The 13,583-nt window shown below is 45.5% G+C and overlaps 1 protein-coding gene across 1 annotated transcript; it reads right to left on the bottom strand.

Moving 5' to 3' along the window:
* Positions 1 to 549: 549 nt before the first annotated feature.
* ptmab (prothymosin alpha b) lies at positions 550 to 3,711 on the bottom strand. Its single transcript, XM_068571626.1, has 5 exons — positions 3,539 to 3,711; positions 1,661 to 1,726; positions 1,496 to 1,580; positions 1,321 to 1,409; positions 550 to 1,235 (listed from the first exon to the last, which is right to left on the bottom strand). Exons 1-5 carry the CDS (start codon positions 3,578 to 3,580, stop codon positions 1,191 to 1,193), a joined length of 327 nt encoding a protein of 108 aa, XP_068427727.1. The 5' UTR covers positions 3,581 to 3,711; the 3' UTR covers positions 550 to 1,190.
* Between the last annotated feature and the right edge of the window lie 9,872 nt (positions 3,712 to 13,583).

The raw sequence follows: 13,583 nt of genomic DNA, 5'->3' as shown, positions 1-13,583 counted from the left end.
TCTGTGTTCTATGTTCTGTTCTATGTTCTGTGTTCTATGTTCTGTGTTCTGTTCTATGTTCTGTGTTCTATGTTCTATGTTCTGTGTTCTGTTCTATGTTCTGTGTTCTATGTTCTGTGTTCTGTTCTATGTTCTGTGTTCTATGTTCTATGTTCTGTTCTATGTTCTGTGTTCTATGTTCTGTTCTATGTTCTATGTTCTGTGTTCTGTGTTCTATGTTCTGTGTTCTATGTTCTGTGTTCTGTGTTCTATGTTCTGTGTTCTGTGTTCTGTGTTCTATGTTCTGTGTTCTATGTTCTGTGTTCTATGTTCTGTGTTCTGTGTTCTATGTTCTGTGTTCTATGTTCTGTGTTCTGTGTTCTATGTTCTGTGTTCTGTGTTCTGTGTTCTGTGTTCTGGTGGTGTTCCCTGCAGGATAAATGCTTCTCATGGGTTAATGTGCATCATAATATGATTATTATATGATCATAATATAATATTCTCTGCGTCTCCACAGAGGAATAAAAGACTTTGATCAGTTTGTGAAAGAAAAGAAGCTGAGAAGCAAAATACAACTCACAAAATAAAATCCGGTTTATTGTCAAACAACAAACTTCTCACATGAAAACGTTTCGTCTGAAGCCGGAACCGAAGGAGAGGAAGAGGAGGAGGAGGAAGAGGAGCGGCTCCTCGCCTCCGTACAAACTAGTTATGGTACAGCTAGAGTACATAGAGTACATAGAGTACATAAAGTACATAAAGTACATACATTAAATTGACTGGAATGCTCTGAGTTCTCGGCTTTAAGAGGTCGTTTCCTGTTTCCTGTCTAGTTTCCTGTGGAGGTCGTAACGCGGTCGACCAATGAAACCTTCCCGTTGAAGAAGCACCGGTTTGGTCTGACCCCCTCCGAACAATATGTACAAAAATATAAAATGTAAAGAAAAATACAAACAAATTCTCCGTTGTTGTTGTTGTTGTTGTTGTTGAGAAGACGTTCTGCGGGTTCCTCTAGAAAAATGTGTTTTGCGGTTTTGAGGGGCGCCGGTGTCTCTACTAACGACCAGGTTACACTTTATTTACTTTATTATTATTATTATGTTGCGTCCTCCTGAACCGACGGCGCTCCTCCTGCGCCTCCTGGTGACCCGCAGGAGGAGAACCAGGAAGTGGTTCAGCAGGACGGGGGCGGGGCAGGAAGGGGAGGGGCTTCAATCGTCATCGTCGGTTTTCTGCTTCTTGGTGTTGACGTCGTCCTGAAAGAAGAAGAGGAAGATGATGAAGATGAAGGTCGTGGGTTGACGTGGAGGTCGTGACCCCGCAGGTCTTCCTCCTGCTCACCTCGTCATCGTCCTCGTCTTCGTCATCCTCGGCGGCTCGCTTTGTGCCGCTCTCGATCTCGTCCTCGTCCTCCTCGTCTTCCTCCTCGCCTGCGGAGAGGATGAAGAACGGCCGTCAGTTTTTGGGAGACAGCGAATGAAACTGCTCGTTTAGAATAAATAAGTGAACGCGTTACCTTCTACGTCATCTTCCTCGTCCTCCTCGTCCACTTCTTCATCGTCGTCCTCGTCGTCCACCTCGGGTTCTCCGTTCTCGTTCTCCTGCAAGGGAACAAAACGAAGATGAGACTTCCTGAAGCCGCTCACAAGGCGATGAAGACGAGGGAGAGGAAGAGGCTCACCTTGCCGTTGGTGGCGGCCTCTTTGCCGTTCTCCTTCTCCTCCACCAGCTTCTTCTCCTTCAGCTCCTGGAGGAGAAACACGACACCGTGTTACCTGCAGTCTGCCTGCTGGCCTAGTTAGGCCCCAGTGCATGCTGGGTAGCTGCACAGTTTCCTGTTTAGACAGAAGATGCTCCTCCTCCCTCTCCATCCCCTCTAGTGTCTTGTAATCTGATACTTTTGATGTGGCCTCGGGGCATTGTGGGTATTGTAGTCTTCCGCCGCCTCCACTAGATGTCACGAGACACGCCCGGGAGAGGCACTGCAACACCCAGGATGCACCGCGCCATTTAAAATCACACAGGAGGGCGCACGAGCAGGGAGGGGAGGGGGGATGGAGGAAGAGGAGGAGGAAGAGGAGGAGGCGGCCGCGCGCTGCTGCCGCTTGTTGTAACGGAGGACAATAGAGACGACACATGGCGGAGGAGACTGGAATGAGGGCTAGGGGGTTCTGGGTAGCGGACCGGACCCAGACCCGGACCCGGAACCAGACCCGGAACCAGACCTGGACCACACACAGACTAAAACACCTTTATTTATTTTTTTGGCGACCTACTTCGACCGGAAAACCGACCGCGAGCCTATTAATAGCGCTCGGTCTCCTCGTCTTGTCCACAGCCTGTTATCCCCGCTGCGCGCGCACGCGCACGAGCCCCCCATCACACACATAGTTATTGATGAAATGCTCGTCATAATCTTATTGCTTCACCCATTAAGCTCTCCAGCAGCTCGGAGGCTCCGCGCGTAAAAAGGCTCTTGTGCGTAAAAAAGCTCCAAAACTATAAATAGTGCTGCGCGCGCGCCTTGTGGATTATCTACTTAATACACGCGCGCGCGCCCTGTGCGTCTCCTGTCTGCGGCTCCATATGGACATTTGTTCTAATCACTCATCATGATGCAGACCAGCAGGTCAACTTTACACACAAAGACACACACACACACACACACACACACACACACACACACACACACACACGCGAAAAAGAAAGACAAACTTTCCTCCTGAGACGTCGTCGCGCTCAGCCATCATGTTAGAAAACAGCGTGATGATGAAGAAGATGATAATAAAGAAGAAGATGAAGAAGAAGCGGAAGCTCTCCGGTCCACGGCGCGCGCGCTCAGCAGCTTCCCGGGAGCCGGTAAACAAACCGGCAGGACGCAGCGGAGCCGTTTATTGTTTATGTAAATAATATGATTGAAAACACACAAAACAAAAGTGAGACTCCTCTGAAAACGACGGAAGCGCAGAGCAGCCGCGCGGTGGCCATTACGCACCAGCTCCACGCAGCTGGGTCGCTCCTCTGCGTGGAGAGATCGCTCCACCGGCTCCACCGGGACATCCAGCGTGTCTTCCGGGGCCCCGCAGCCTGAGATGTGGCCCCGACGGGCGGGTCAGCGCGCGCGTTGGAGCGGCTCGCGTCCCGGAGCCCTCTGCGCGCGCCGCTTGGAGAACCGAGCTCGGCTCTCCAAGCGGCGCGCGCAGAGGGCTCCGGGACTCGAGCCGCGTTGGAGACCCGCTTATAAACAAAGAACCCCGTTCCAAGGACTTGCTCCAAGGACGGAGACCCGCCGGAGAGAGGAGACCCCCCTCTGGGTCACTTCAGGAGGGGGGGGGGGGCATTCCCCCCATCTGTTTTGTTTTTTAAAGACCCCCAAAACACCGCCTCCACCCCTCCACCCACCGGCTCACACTTCTCCCCGAGTCCGAATGCGCGCGAAGCCACGACGGAAAGGAAGGAAGGAAAATATCAAACAAGAAAAAAAAACTGTGATCCGCTCTGCAAAAAAAATAAAAGCTGCATCTTTCCGCATCGAGGCGCTCAGAGGAAGAGGGCTTACCTTGGCAGAGAGGTCCGTTATTTTAGCTTTGGTTTCTGCCATTTTTTTGTTTTTTTTGTTCAATAAAATAAAAGGGACGGCTGTAAATGAAAAGGGCTTGAAGAAAAGTAGATCCCTCCGCTCGGCTCCGGGATCAATCAGTGTGATATTGTGCCAGTGGCCAGCGCCGCTGACGGCCGACCCTTTAATATAGGCTGCTGGGCGGAGCTAAGGGGGGGAGGACGGCGGCCGCTGATTGGCTGACGGCCCCACAGAGGTGTTCTCCTCGCGCGTTGGAGTGGAACAATGGAAGCCACGCCCCCTTCCACCCCGTTCCTCTGCCGTCCGCGGCCGCCGCCGCAAACGGTCCTTTTCTCCCCTAAAGAAAACGCACTAAAATACACACACACACACACAAACACAAACCACCGATTCAACCGTTTAAGTGCCGTGCTTGTGTTTGTTTTAAACAAAGCGAGCCAGAGAAGAGTTCTCCTCTCGCTCGGCATGCAGCTTCACGGGCGACGCCAAGTGTCACAGTTTTGATTGATTGATGTTCATCTGGTTGAGCCGCGCGGCGGCGACGGACCGTTTCTCCCGCTCTCCCTCCGAGCCGAGCAGGGAGCCAGACGGCAGGAGGAGGAAGAGGGGAGTAACTATGGACAACACGGAGTGGATTAAAGCCTTTTTTTTATAACGCTACCATCACCTCTAAACTCGCCTCGCCGTGAACGACGTATCAATCACATTAAAAGACGGCCGCCATCTCTCATCGCAGCTTCTGCCGCGTAGCCCCGCCCCCTCTCCCGACGGCCATGTTTGAATCTCCCTCACTCATCTCTATGTGCGCACTTCACGCTTTTTTTTATTTTTACATAACCCATTTAATTCGTGCGTCAAGGTCGATACGCTGATAAACACGAAGTCTTCATCGAAATGTGAGCCAAACGTTTGCTACACACACACACACACACACGCGGTGCAGTGCGGTACAGGGGAGCGGGTGCAGTTCAGTGCTTGGTGCCCTCTTTTCCTCCGCTGCCGCCATTGTTACAAACAGTTGAGGAGGAGAAGACATGCGATGAGACAAGTGCGAAGGTAAAATAATAAAATATGTGCTCGTGAAACTGACACGCATTCTTGTGAAAACACACGTATTTATTTTTCCTTACCGAATTTTGTAAACATGGTTTTTACAAGCTGAATATGAGAAGGACAAAAGCGCAGCACACAGAAGGGAAAAGAGCAGCCGCCATTGCTCGCTCTGAATGGCGCGGGAGGGGGAGGGAGCAGAGTGCTGGTCCCACACTCACATTCTGCTCCGGTGACGCACTCGGCCGCGGGGAGGACGACGCCGATTGGTCGGCTTGTAGTGGAATAAACGCGGCTTCGGCGCTGATTGGCTGCACGCGGACGTCCGTCAATTCAAAACCGGGAGTCGCCGCCGTCTGGCGCGCTGCAAGCGGCGGCTCCTGGATCCTGGACCCGGACCGCCTGGCCGTGGAGCGCTCAGTGCAGAGTTTCATTTCAGTTCATTATTTCATTTTCACGTGTTGCTTCCTTTTTTTCTTTCACCCAGAGAAGATGACCTCTTCATTATTTAATGTACTATTCAAATATGTATCATAAAGTATGCGAGACGCTCCATCAGAAGCAAACTCCCCCACGCAGCCTCTCACCGTGTTTTCAGTGAGTAGTTCAAGAGCTTTACAAGCTGAGCTTATTTATTTCATTTCAATAAACTGGTGGAGATTGACCCACTGATAAAAGTATTGCAGTATTTATGTATTTTGCAGTATTACGTCTTGGCGACATTCACGGAAAAAAGTGAAAAAAAAGCTCTTTCTGCCGAAATACTACACTATAAACATCCCACAATGCAATGCAGCAGTGACGACAACGTTCCCATGTCGGCTAACGTCAATATCTTATACTTCATTCAATATATATTGCACTGTTGTTGTTGTTGTTGTTGATTGTCTCGACTAATGTTCTGACCTCCTGCCAAGAAAACAGTCCTTTGTTTAAATAAACAGATTCTGATTGTGAATAAAAGTGTTCACTATAAACTTCACTTTGTTAGACATGACATGTTAAGCCCACACATCAACTTCCACGACAATAAGAATCACTAATGGGTCCTTATGGTTATGGAAGACCTGGAAAAGTCATGAATTGTTTTTTATTTCAAGGCCTGGAAAGTCATTAAACCAAATCCCAAAAGTGTTGTAAAAGCTTCTGGAAAAGTCACATTTTGACCAGTGGGTTTCATTTCACAATCTAAAAGTCATGGAAATCTGGAAATCCATAGATCACAATGTGATGAACCCTGTCTGCTGTCTTAGTGATTTAAACGGAGGCACAAATGACAGTTGTTTTAGTTTAAAGTGAGGGTTGGTTTAGTTAAAGCCCCCCGGGCCCCGGCCCAGAGGCCCAGAGGCCCAGAGGCCCCGCAAAGCCAGCGCCTCACTGTGCGTCAATCGCTCGAACATAATTTGATTAACTGCAGATTTGTTTAGGAATTTTCACCATTGAAGCACAAAGTCATCACGACCTGAAGGACGATGACACCAGCTGACGACACGCCTCCACCCACACTGGGTATATATATCTATATCTATATATATATATATATATATATATATATATATATATATAGATATATATATATATATATATAGATATAGATATATATATATATATATGTGTGTGTGTGTGTGTGTGTGTGTGTGTGTGTGTGTCTGTGTTAGCGTTTAAACTGGAGTTTAAGGATCACTGATGATGGATGAGTGCCTCTGACCCTCATCCAGGTCTTGAGTTAACCTACGTCTGGGGTTAACCCAGGTCCTGAGTTAATCCAGGTCCTGAGTTAATCTGGGCCGGTGGGAGGAGTCTGGTCTCCACTTTACATTCTGCAGCAGCAGAGAGGAGCAGCAACATGTTGAGACCTGCTGAGAGACGACGAGCAGCAGCAGGAAGCTGCATGATGGACAGCAGACGGCAGGGAGGCTGACGCTCACATGCTCACATGCCATGGAGGCGCCATGAAGGAGCCATGAAGGAGCCATGAAGGAGCCATGGAGTAGCCACGGAGGAGCCACGAAGGAGCCATGAAGGAGCCACGGAGGAGTCACGGAGGAGCCATGAAGGAGCCATCAAGGAGCCATGGAGGAGCCATGGAGGAGCCATCAAGGAGCCATGGAGGAGCCATGAAGGAGCCATGGAGGAGCCATGGAGGAGCCATGGAGGAGCCATGGAGGAGTCACGGAGGAGCCACGGAGGAGTCACGGAGGAGTCATGGAGGAGTCATGATCAGCAGCTTTCTGCTACCAGGATGTGAGCAGCTGAACTGTGTGACATTGCTGCTGCTGCTGCTGCTGCTGCTGTATCACATGCATCACACGCATCACACGCGCTGCATGCGCCGCATGCGCTGCATGCGCTGCATGGGAGCCTCAGCATCGCTCGCTGCTGTTCGTCTTCACGGCTGCAGCCGGAGGCAAAACACACACTGCTGGAATTCTGTTGGAAAGAACAAGCTGAGACAGAGAGGAGCTCAAGTACACAACTACTACACAACTACACAACTACTACACTATTACACTACTACACAACTACACAACTACTACACTATTACACTACTACACGACTACACAACTACTACACTATTACACTACTACACTACTACACAACTACACAACTACTACACGACTACACAACTACACAACTATACTACTACACTACTACACTACAACCATACATACTACTATGCTTACTACAAATACTACTAGTACTGTAACAGCAAATACTACTGCTACAAGGAATACTATTTCAAAAACTATAATAAATACTGCTAGTACAATTAAAAACTACAAAAAGACTAGTGCTACTATGTCTATTACACGTACTACTACATGTACTACTACCCATACTAGTACATGTACTACTACCCATACTACTACCCGTACTACTACCCATACTACTACATGTACTACTACCCATACTACTACATGTACTACTACCCATACTACTACATGTACTACTACCCATACTACTACATGTACTACTACCCATACTACTACATGTACAACATGTTCAACACGTTTGCAGACTCAGCGTCCTGAAGCTGATCGAGGTTCCTGGACGAGTCTCCGTGGTGTCGGTGAGGAGAACGCTCGAACCTTCAAGCTCAAGTTGTTCCAGAAGAAATGAAGAGAGAAGCGTTTCCCTCCGAGGAGACGGAGGCATCAGCACGAAAAGAGAATCAGTGTCAAGACCTTCAAACACTTCCCTTTGTTAGGAGACGCTGTTTGAAAGCCCTCACACACTAGAGCCCTCACACACTAGAGCCCTCACACACTAGAGCCCCTTACACACTAGAGCCCTCACACACTAGAGCCCTCACACACTAGAGTCCTCACACACTAGAGTCCTCACACACTAGAGCCCTCACACACTAGAGCCCTCACACACTAACATCCTCACACACTAGAGCCCTCACACACTAACATCCTCACACACTAGAGCCCTCACACACTAGAGCCCTCACACACTAGAGCCCTCACACACTAGAGCCCTCACACACTAACATCCTCACACACTAGAGCCCTCACACACTAACATCCTCACACACTAGAGCCCTCACACACTAGAGCCCTCACACACTAGAGCCCTCACACACTAGAGTCCTCACACACTAGAGCCCTCACACACTAGAGCCCTCACACACTAACATCCTCACACACTAGAGCCCTCACACACTAACATCCTCACACACTAGAGCCCTCACACACTAGAGCCCTCACACACTAGAGCCCTCACACACTAGAGCCCTCACACACTAGAGTCCTCACACACTAGAGCCCTCACACACTAGAGCCCTCACACACTAACATCCTCACACACTAGAGCCCTCACACACTAACATCCTCACACACTAGAGCCCTCACACACTAGAGCCCTCACACACTAGAGCCCTCACACACTAGAGCCCTCACACACTAACATCCTCACACACTAGAGCCCTCACACACTAACATCCTCACACACTAGAGCCCTCACACACTAGAGTCCTCACACACTAGAGCCCTCACACACTAGAGCCCTCACACACTAGAGTCCTCACACACTAGAGCCCTCACACACTAGAGCCCTCACACACTAGAGCCCTCACACACTAGAGTCCTCACACACTAGAGTCCTCACACACTAGAGCCCTCACACACTAGAGCCCTCACACACTAGAGTCCTCACACACTAACATCCTCACACACTAGAGTCCTCACACACTAGAGCCCTCACACACTAGAGCCCTCACACACTAGAGCCCTCACACACTAACATCCTCACACACTAGAGCCCTCACACACTAGAGCCCTCACACACTAGAGTCCTCACACACTAGAGCCCTCACACACTAGAGCCCTCACACACTAGAGCCCTCACACACTAGAGTCCTCACACACTAGAGTCCTCACACACTAACATCCTCACACACTAGAGCCCTCACACACTAGAGCCCTCACACACTAGAGTCCTCACACACTAGAGCCCTCACACACTAACATCCTCACACACTAGAGCCCTCACACACTAGAGCCCTCACACACTAGAGCCCTCACACACTAACATCCTCACACACTAGAGCCCTCACACACTAGAGTCCTCACACACTAGAGTCCTCACACACTAAACAGGTAAAGGTGTAAAATAATCCACTTCCTGTCGTGTTCGGCAGCGACTCGTTCTAGGTTTTAAATGCATAAAAGTAAAAGTACTCAAGGAGAATAATATATATTATAGTATATTATTGATCGATGCATTCATGTTTTTGAATGCATTCATTGATGCATTCAAGGCTCATTTTATTGACGTTAGCCGCTAGCATGACCGTAGCCTCTCGGTGCCTTGCTCAAGGGCGCCCCAATGATGGTAATGAGAGAGGCACTTTCTCTATCCAAATCAGATTAGTTTGGGAATTGAACCGCCGGCCTCGCTTCTCCATACTCTACAATAATGATTATTTTCCAAAGAGCCTGAAAATGTTTGAATGCAACTAGGACACAAGTTCCAACGGAGGAAACTCTAAACCGACACATTAGTATCTGTGTATGAAAACGTGAGCACTTGAAACAGGAAGAGGTAAAAGTGTAACTTCCTGTTCATGTGACAGAAAGAAAAAGAGCAGCTGAGGTAATGAAACTCCAGAGATGTTTTCAGACAAACGCATCTCAATGCAGCTCAACGTGTTTCCTTCACTGCTAAAGTCAACTTCTACCTGTAAAAACACCATTTGATGCTTTTCAGCGAGCCAGAAACACAAAAACCAACCGAGCTCAATGGTTCCTGACTGAACGAGGAGATGACCCCGTAGCACCAACATGCTGGAGTTAGCAAGCTAAGTTAAAGATGGCTGGCTACTTAGCTTCCTCGCTAGTTGCACCATGCTTCCTGTTCCACTGGTAACAGACATGTAGTCCAACAGGATCGCTAGCTCCTCGTTTCCTGCTCGTTACTCCTCGACCTTAGGACACTACTTTGTTGGGAGGAGAGACAAGCTAATTAGCTAGCCAGCTAGCTAACCATCTCTATAGATGAACAAGCTAGCTAACTAACACATTATCTCTGGACACAAGCTAGTTAGCTAGCCAGCTAACCATCTTTAGAGATAAACAACCTCGCTAACTAGATAACTAACACTTAATGAGATAAGATAATATAACTAGCTAACTAACCAACGCTAACTAGCTCAAACACAGAGAGACGTCAACATTGTGTGAACTCCTCTGGTTGACATTCATTTAAAGGTAACTTACTTCAGTATATTCAATAAAATGTTTATTACATAATAACAGCTTTGAGATGTACTATGTAAACCTTTGTGTTGTAAAGTACTTGTATATCTGTTTGCAGTACTACTGGTATTAGTATCAGTACCAGTACAACCATCAGCAGCATTAATGTATTAATATTTAAACTTGATGTGTCTCTAGAGGTCAGCAGGTCAAACTGAGGCTGTGACCTGTCATGATACAACCGAACTGAGCATGCTCACACACACACACAGACACACACACACACACACACACACACACACACACACACACACACACACACACACAGTCAGACAGATGTCCATGGCTGCAGCAGCCCATTAGGCGTGTTTAATTATTGATCTCTATAGACTCCTGCAGCAGGCAGATGGATGCATGCACACACACACACACACACACACACACACACACACACACACACACACACACACACACACACACACACACACACACACACACATTAAGAGTGATGTCATCAGTCAGTGTGTGTGTACATCTGATAACTTTATTCAAATAAAAACATTTGAAGCACTAGATGTCCTGTAGTAACGCTGGACTGAGAGTACTACATGTCAATAAGTTGTACTTGTATATTAAAATTAAAACAATGAATCCTCCAGAAGTCAAAGAGGATTTTTAGCTGCTGGTCTCTGCCGCCCCCTGCTGGCAGACATTCATATTACATCAATACATAGAAGAGACATTCATATTACATCAATACATAGAAGAGACATTCATATTACATTAATACATAGAAGAGACATTCATATTACATCAATACATAGAAGAGACATTCATATTACATCAATACATAGAAGAGACATTAATATTACATTAATATACTGTCTGCTCTCTTACTTCATTTCTCATGAGCAGCTTCATTGTTTGTGTTAATTTATATTAATTATTATATCAATTTATATTGATTTTATTATAATTATAATAACTGTCTGATCAATGTTTCTGTGTGAAACCCCTCGTTTCATGTTTTATTCATTCATTTATTATGAATAAATCTATTGTCAAGATTTTGTATTTTTTATTAGATTTAATCATTTGAAGTTGTGGGACTAATATTTATTATAATTAATAATATTAAAGGACCAAAGTGTTTTTGTAATAAGTGTTTATCAACGTCAAAACACTGAAGTTATAAAATATGAGTACTACATGTAGCAGTAGTACTACGTGTAGCAGTAGTACTACATGTAGCAGTAGTACTACATGTAGCAGTAGTAGTTGCAGTATACTACATGTAGCAGTAGTACTACATGTAGCATTAGTAGTTGCAGTATACTACATGTAGCAGTAGTACTACATGTAGCATTAGTAGTTGCAGTAGTACTACATGTAGCAGTAGTACTACATGTAGCAGTAGTAGTTGCAGTATACTACATGTAGCAGTAGTACTACATGTAGCAGTAGTAGTTGCAGTATACTACATGTAGCAGTAGTACTACATGTAGCAGTAGTAGTTGCAGTATACTACATGTAGCAGTAGTACTCCATGTAGCAGTAGTACTACATGTAGCAGTAGTACTACATGTAGCAGTAGTAGTTGCAGTATACTACATGTAGCAGTAGTACTACATGTAGCAGTAGTAGTTGCAGTAGTACTACATGTAGCAGTAGTACTACATGTAGCAGTAGTAGTTGCAGTATACTACATGTAGCAGTAGTACTACATGTAGCAGTAGTAGTTGCAGTATACTACATGTAGCAGTAGTACTACATGTAGCAGTAGTACTACATGTAGCAGTAGTAGTTGCAGTATACTACATGTAGCAGTAGTACTCCATGTAGCAGTAGTACTACATGTAGCAGTAGTACTCCATGTAGCAGTAGTACTACATGTAGCAGTAGTAGTTGCAGTATACTACATGTAGCAGTATACTACATGTAGCAGTAGTAGTTGCAGTATACTACATGTAGCAGTAGTAGTTGCAGTATACTACATGTAGCAGTAGTACTCCATGTAGCAGTATACTACATGTAGCAGTAGTACTACATGTAGCAGTAGTAGTTGCAGTATACTACATGTAGCAGTAGTACTCCATGTAGCAGTAGTACTACATGTAGCAGTAGTAGTTGCAGTATACTACATGTAGCAGTATACTACATGTAGCAGTAGTAGTTGCAGTATACTACATGTAGCAGTAGTAGTTGCAGTATACTACATGTAGCAGTAGTACTCCATGTAGCAGTAGTACTACATGTAGCAGTAGTACTACATGTAGCAGTAGTACTACATGTAGCAGTAGTAGTTGCAGTATACTCCATGTAGCAGTAGTACTCCATGTAGCAGTAGTACTACATGTAGCAGTAGTACTCCATGTAGCAGTAGTACTCCATGTAGCAGTAGTACTCCATGTAGCAGTAGTACTACATGTAGCAGTAGTATTGTGGAGGTTCATATGAATCTGCTGCTCTCTGGTGGTCAAACTGTGGTATTAATATCACAATATTTGACCTAAAATCAACACATTTACTGATGTAAATATTCGTATAATATTTAGATTCATTTTATTTTTCTACCTTTTTTGCTGAATTTTAGTTTAAATAATGATTAATATAAATAATAATTAATATAAATATTATACTGTGTGTACTTCTACACACATGTACACGTCCCTTTACTTCAGTAAACAAGGACAAATAAACATAAATATTGTTAAAACTGTTAAACTGCAGCCGTGAGAAGTATTCCGCTGCTTTACTGCAGTACAAGTACTTGCCTTGCTGAAGTAAAAGTATATAAGTATTACCTCTAAAGTCTGATGTTTCTAAAACGGTCAGATAGTTTTACGTGTTGGAAAATACAAAACTTAAGTACAGTTACATAACACAGAAGTTTTCTCATGAACTAGAAGTACCTGTAATGTATACTTAAGAGCAGTTCTTGAGTAAATGTACCTGTAATGTATACTTAAGAGCAGTTCTTGAGTAAATGTACCTGTAATGTATACTTAAGAGCAGTTCTTGAGTAAATGTACCTGTAATGTATACTTAAGAGCAGTTCTTGAGTAAATGTACCTGTAATGTATACTTAAGAGCAGTTCTTGAGTAAATGTACCTGTAATGTATACTTAAGAGCAGTTCTTGAGTAAATGTACCTGTAATGTATACTTAAGAGCAGTTCTTGAGTAAATGTACCTGTAATGTATACTTAAGAGCAGTTCTTGAGTAAATGTACCTGTAAATAAACACGTCGGCTTCAAGCTGGAAACAAACGT

Source organism: Clinocottus analis, unplaced genomic scaffold, assembly GCF_023055335.1.
Source record: "Clinocottus analis isolate CAN_PGR_092001 unplaced genomic scaffold, fCliAna1.0.p SCAF_11, whole genome shotgun sequence".
NCBI classification, from domain to species: Eukaryota; Metazoa; Chordata; class Actinopteri; order Perciformes; family Cottidae; genus Clinocottus; species Clinocottus analis.
This window is presented reverse-complemented; position numbering and strand designations above follow the sequence as displayed.

Coding starts and splice junctions, on each gene's coding strand:
- ptmab (XM_068571626.1), bottom strand. CDS start 3,580: ATGGCAGAAACCAAAGCTAAAATAACGGACCTCTCTGCCAAG. Junction 1,727..3,538: donor TAACGGACCTCTCTGCCAAG/GTAAGCCCTCTT, acceptor TTTCTCCTCCAG/GAGCTGAAGGAGAAGAAGCT. Junction 1,581..1,660: donor AGGCCGCCACCAACGGCAAG/GTGAGCCTCTTC, acceptor GTTCCCTTGCAG/GAGAACGAGAACGGAGAACC.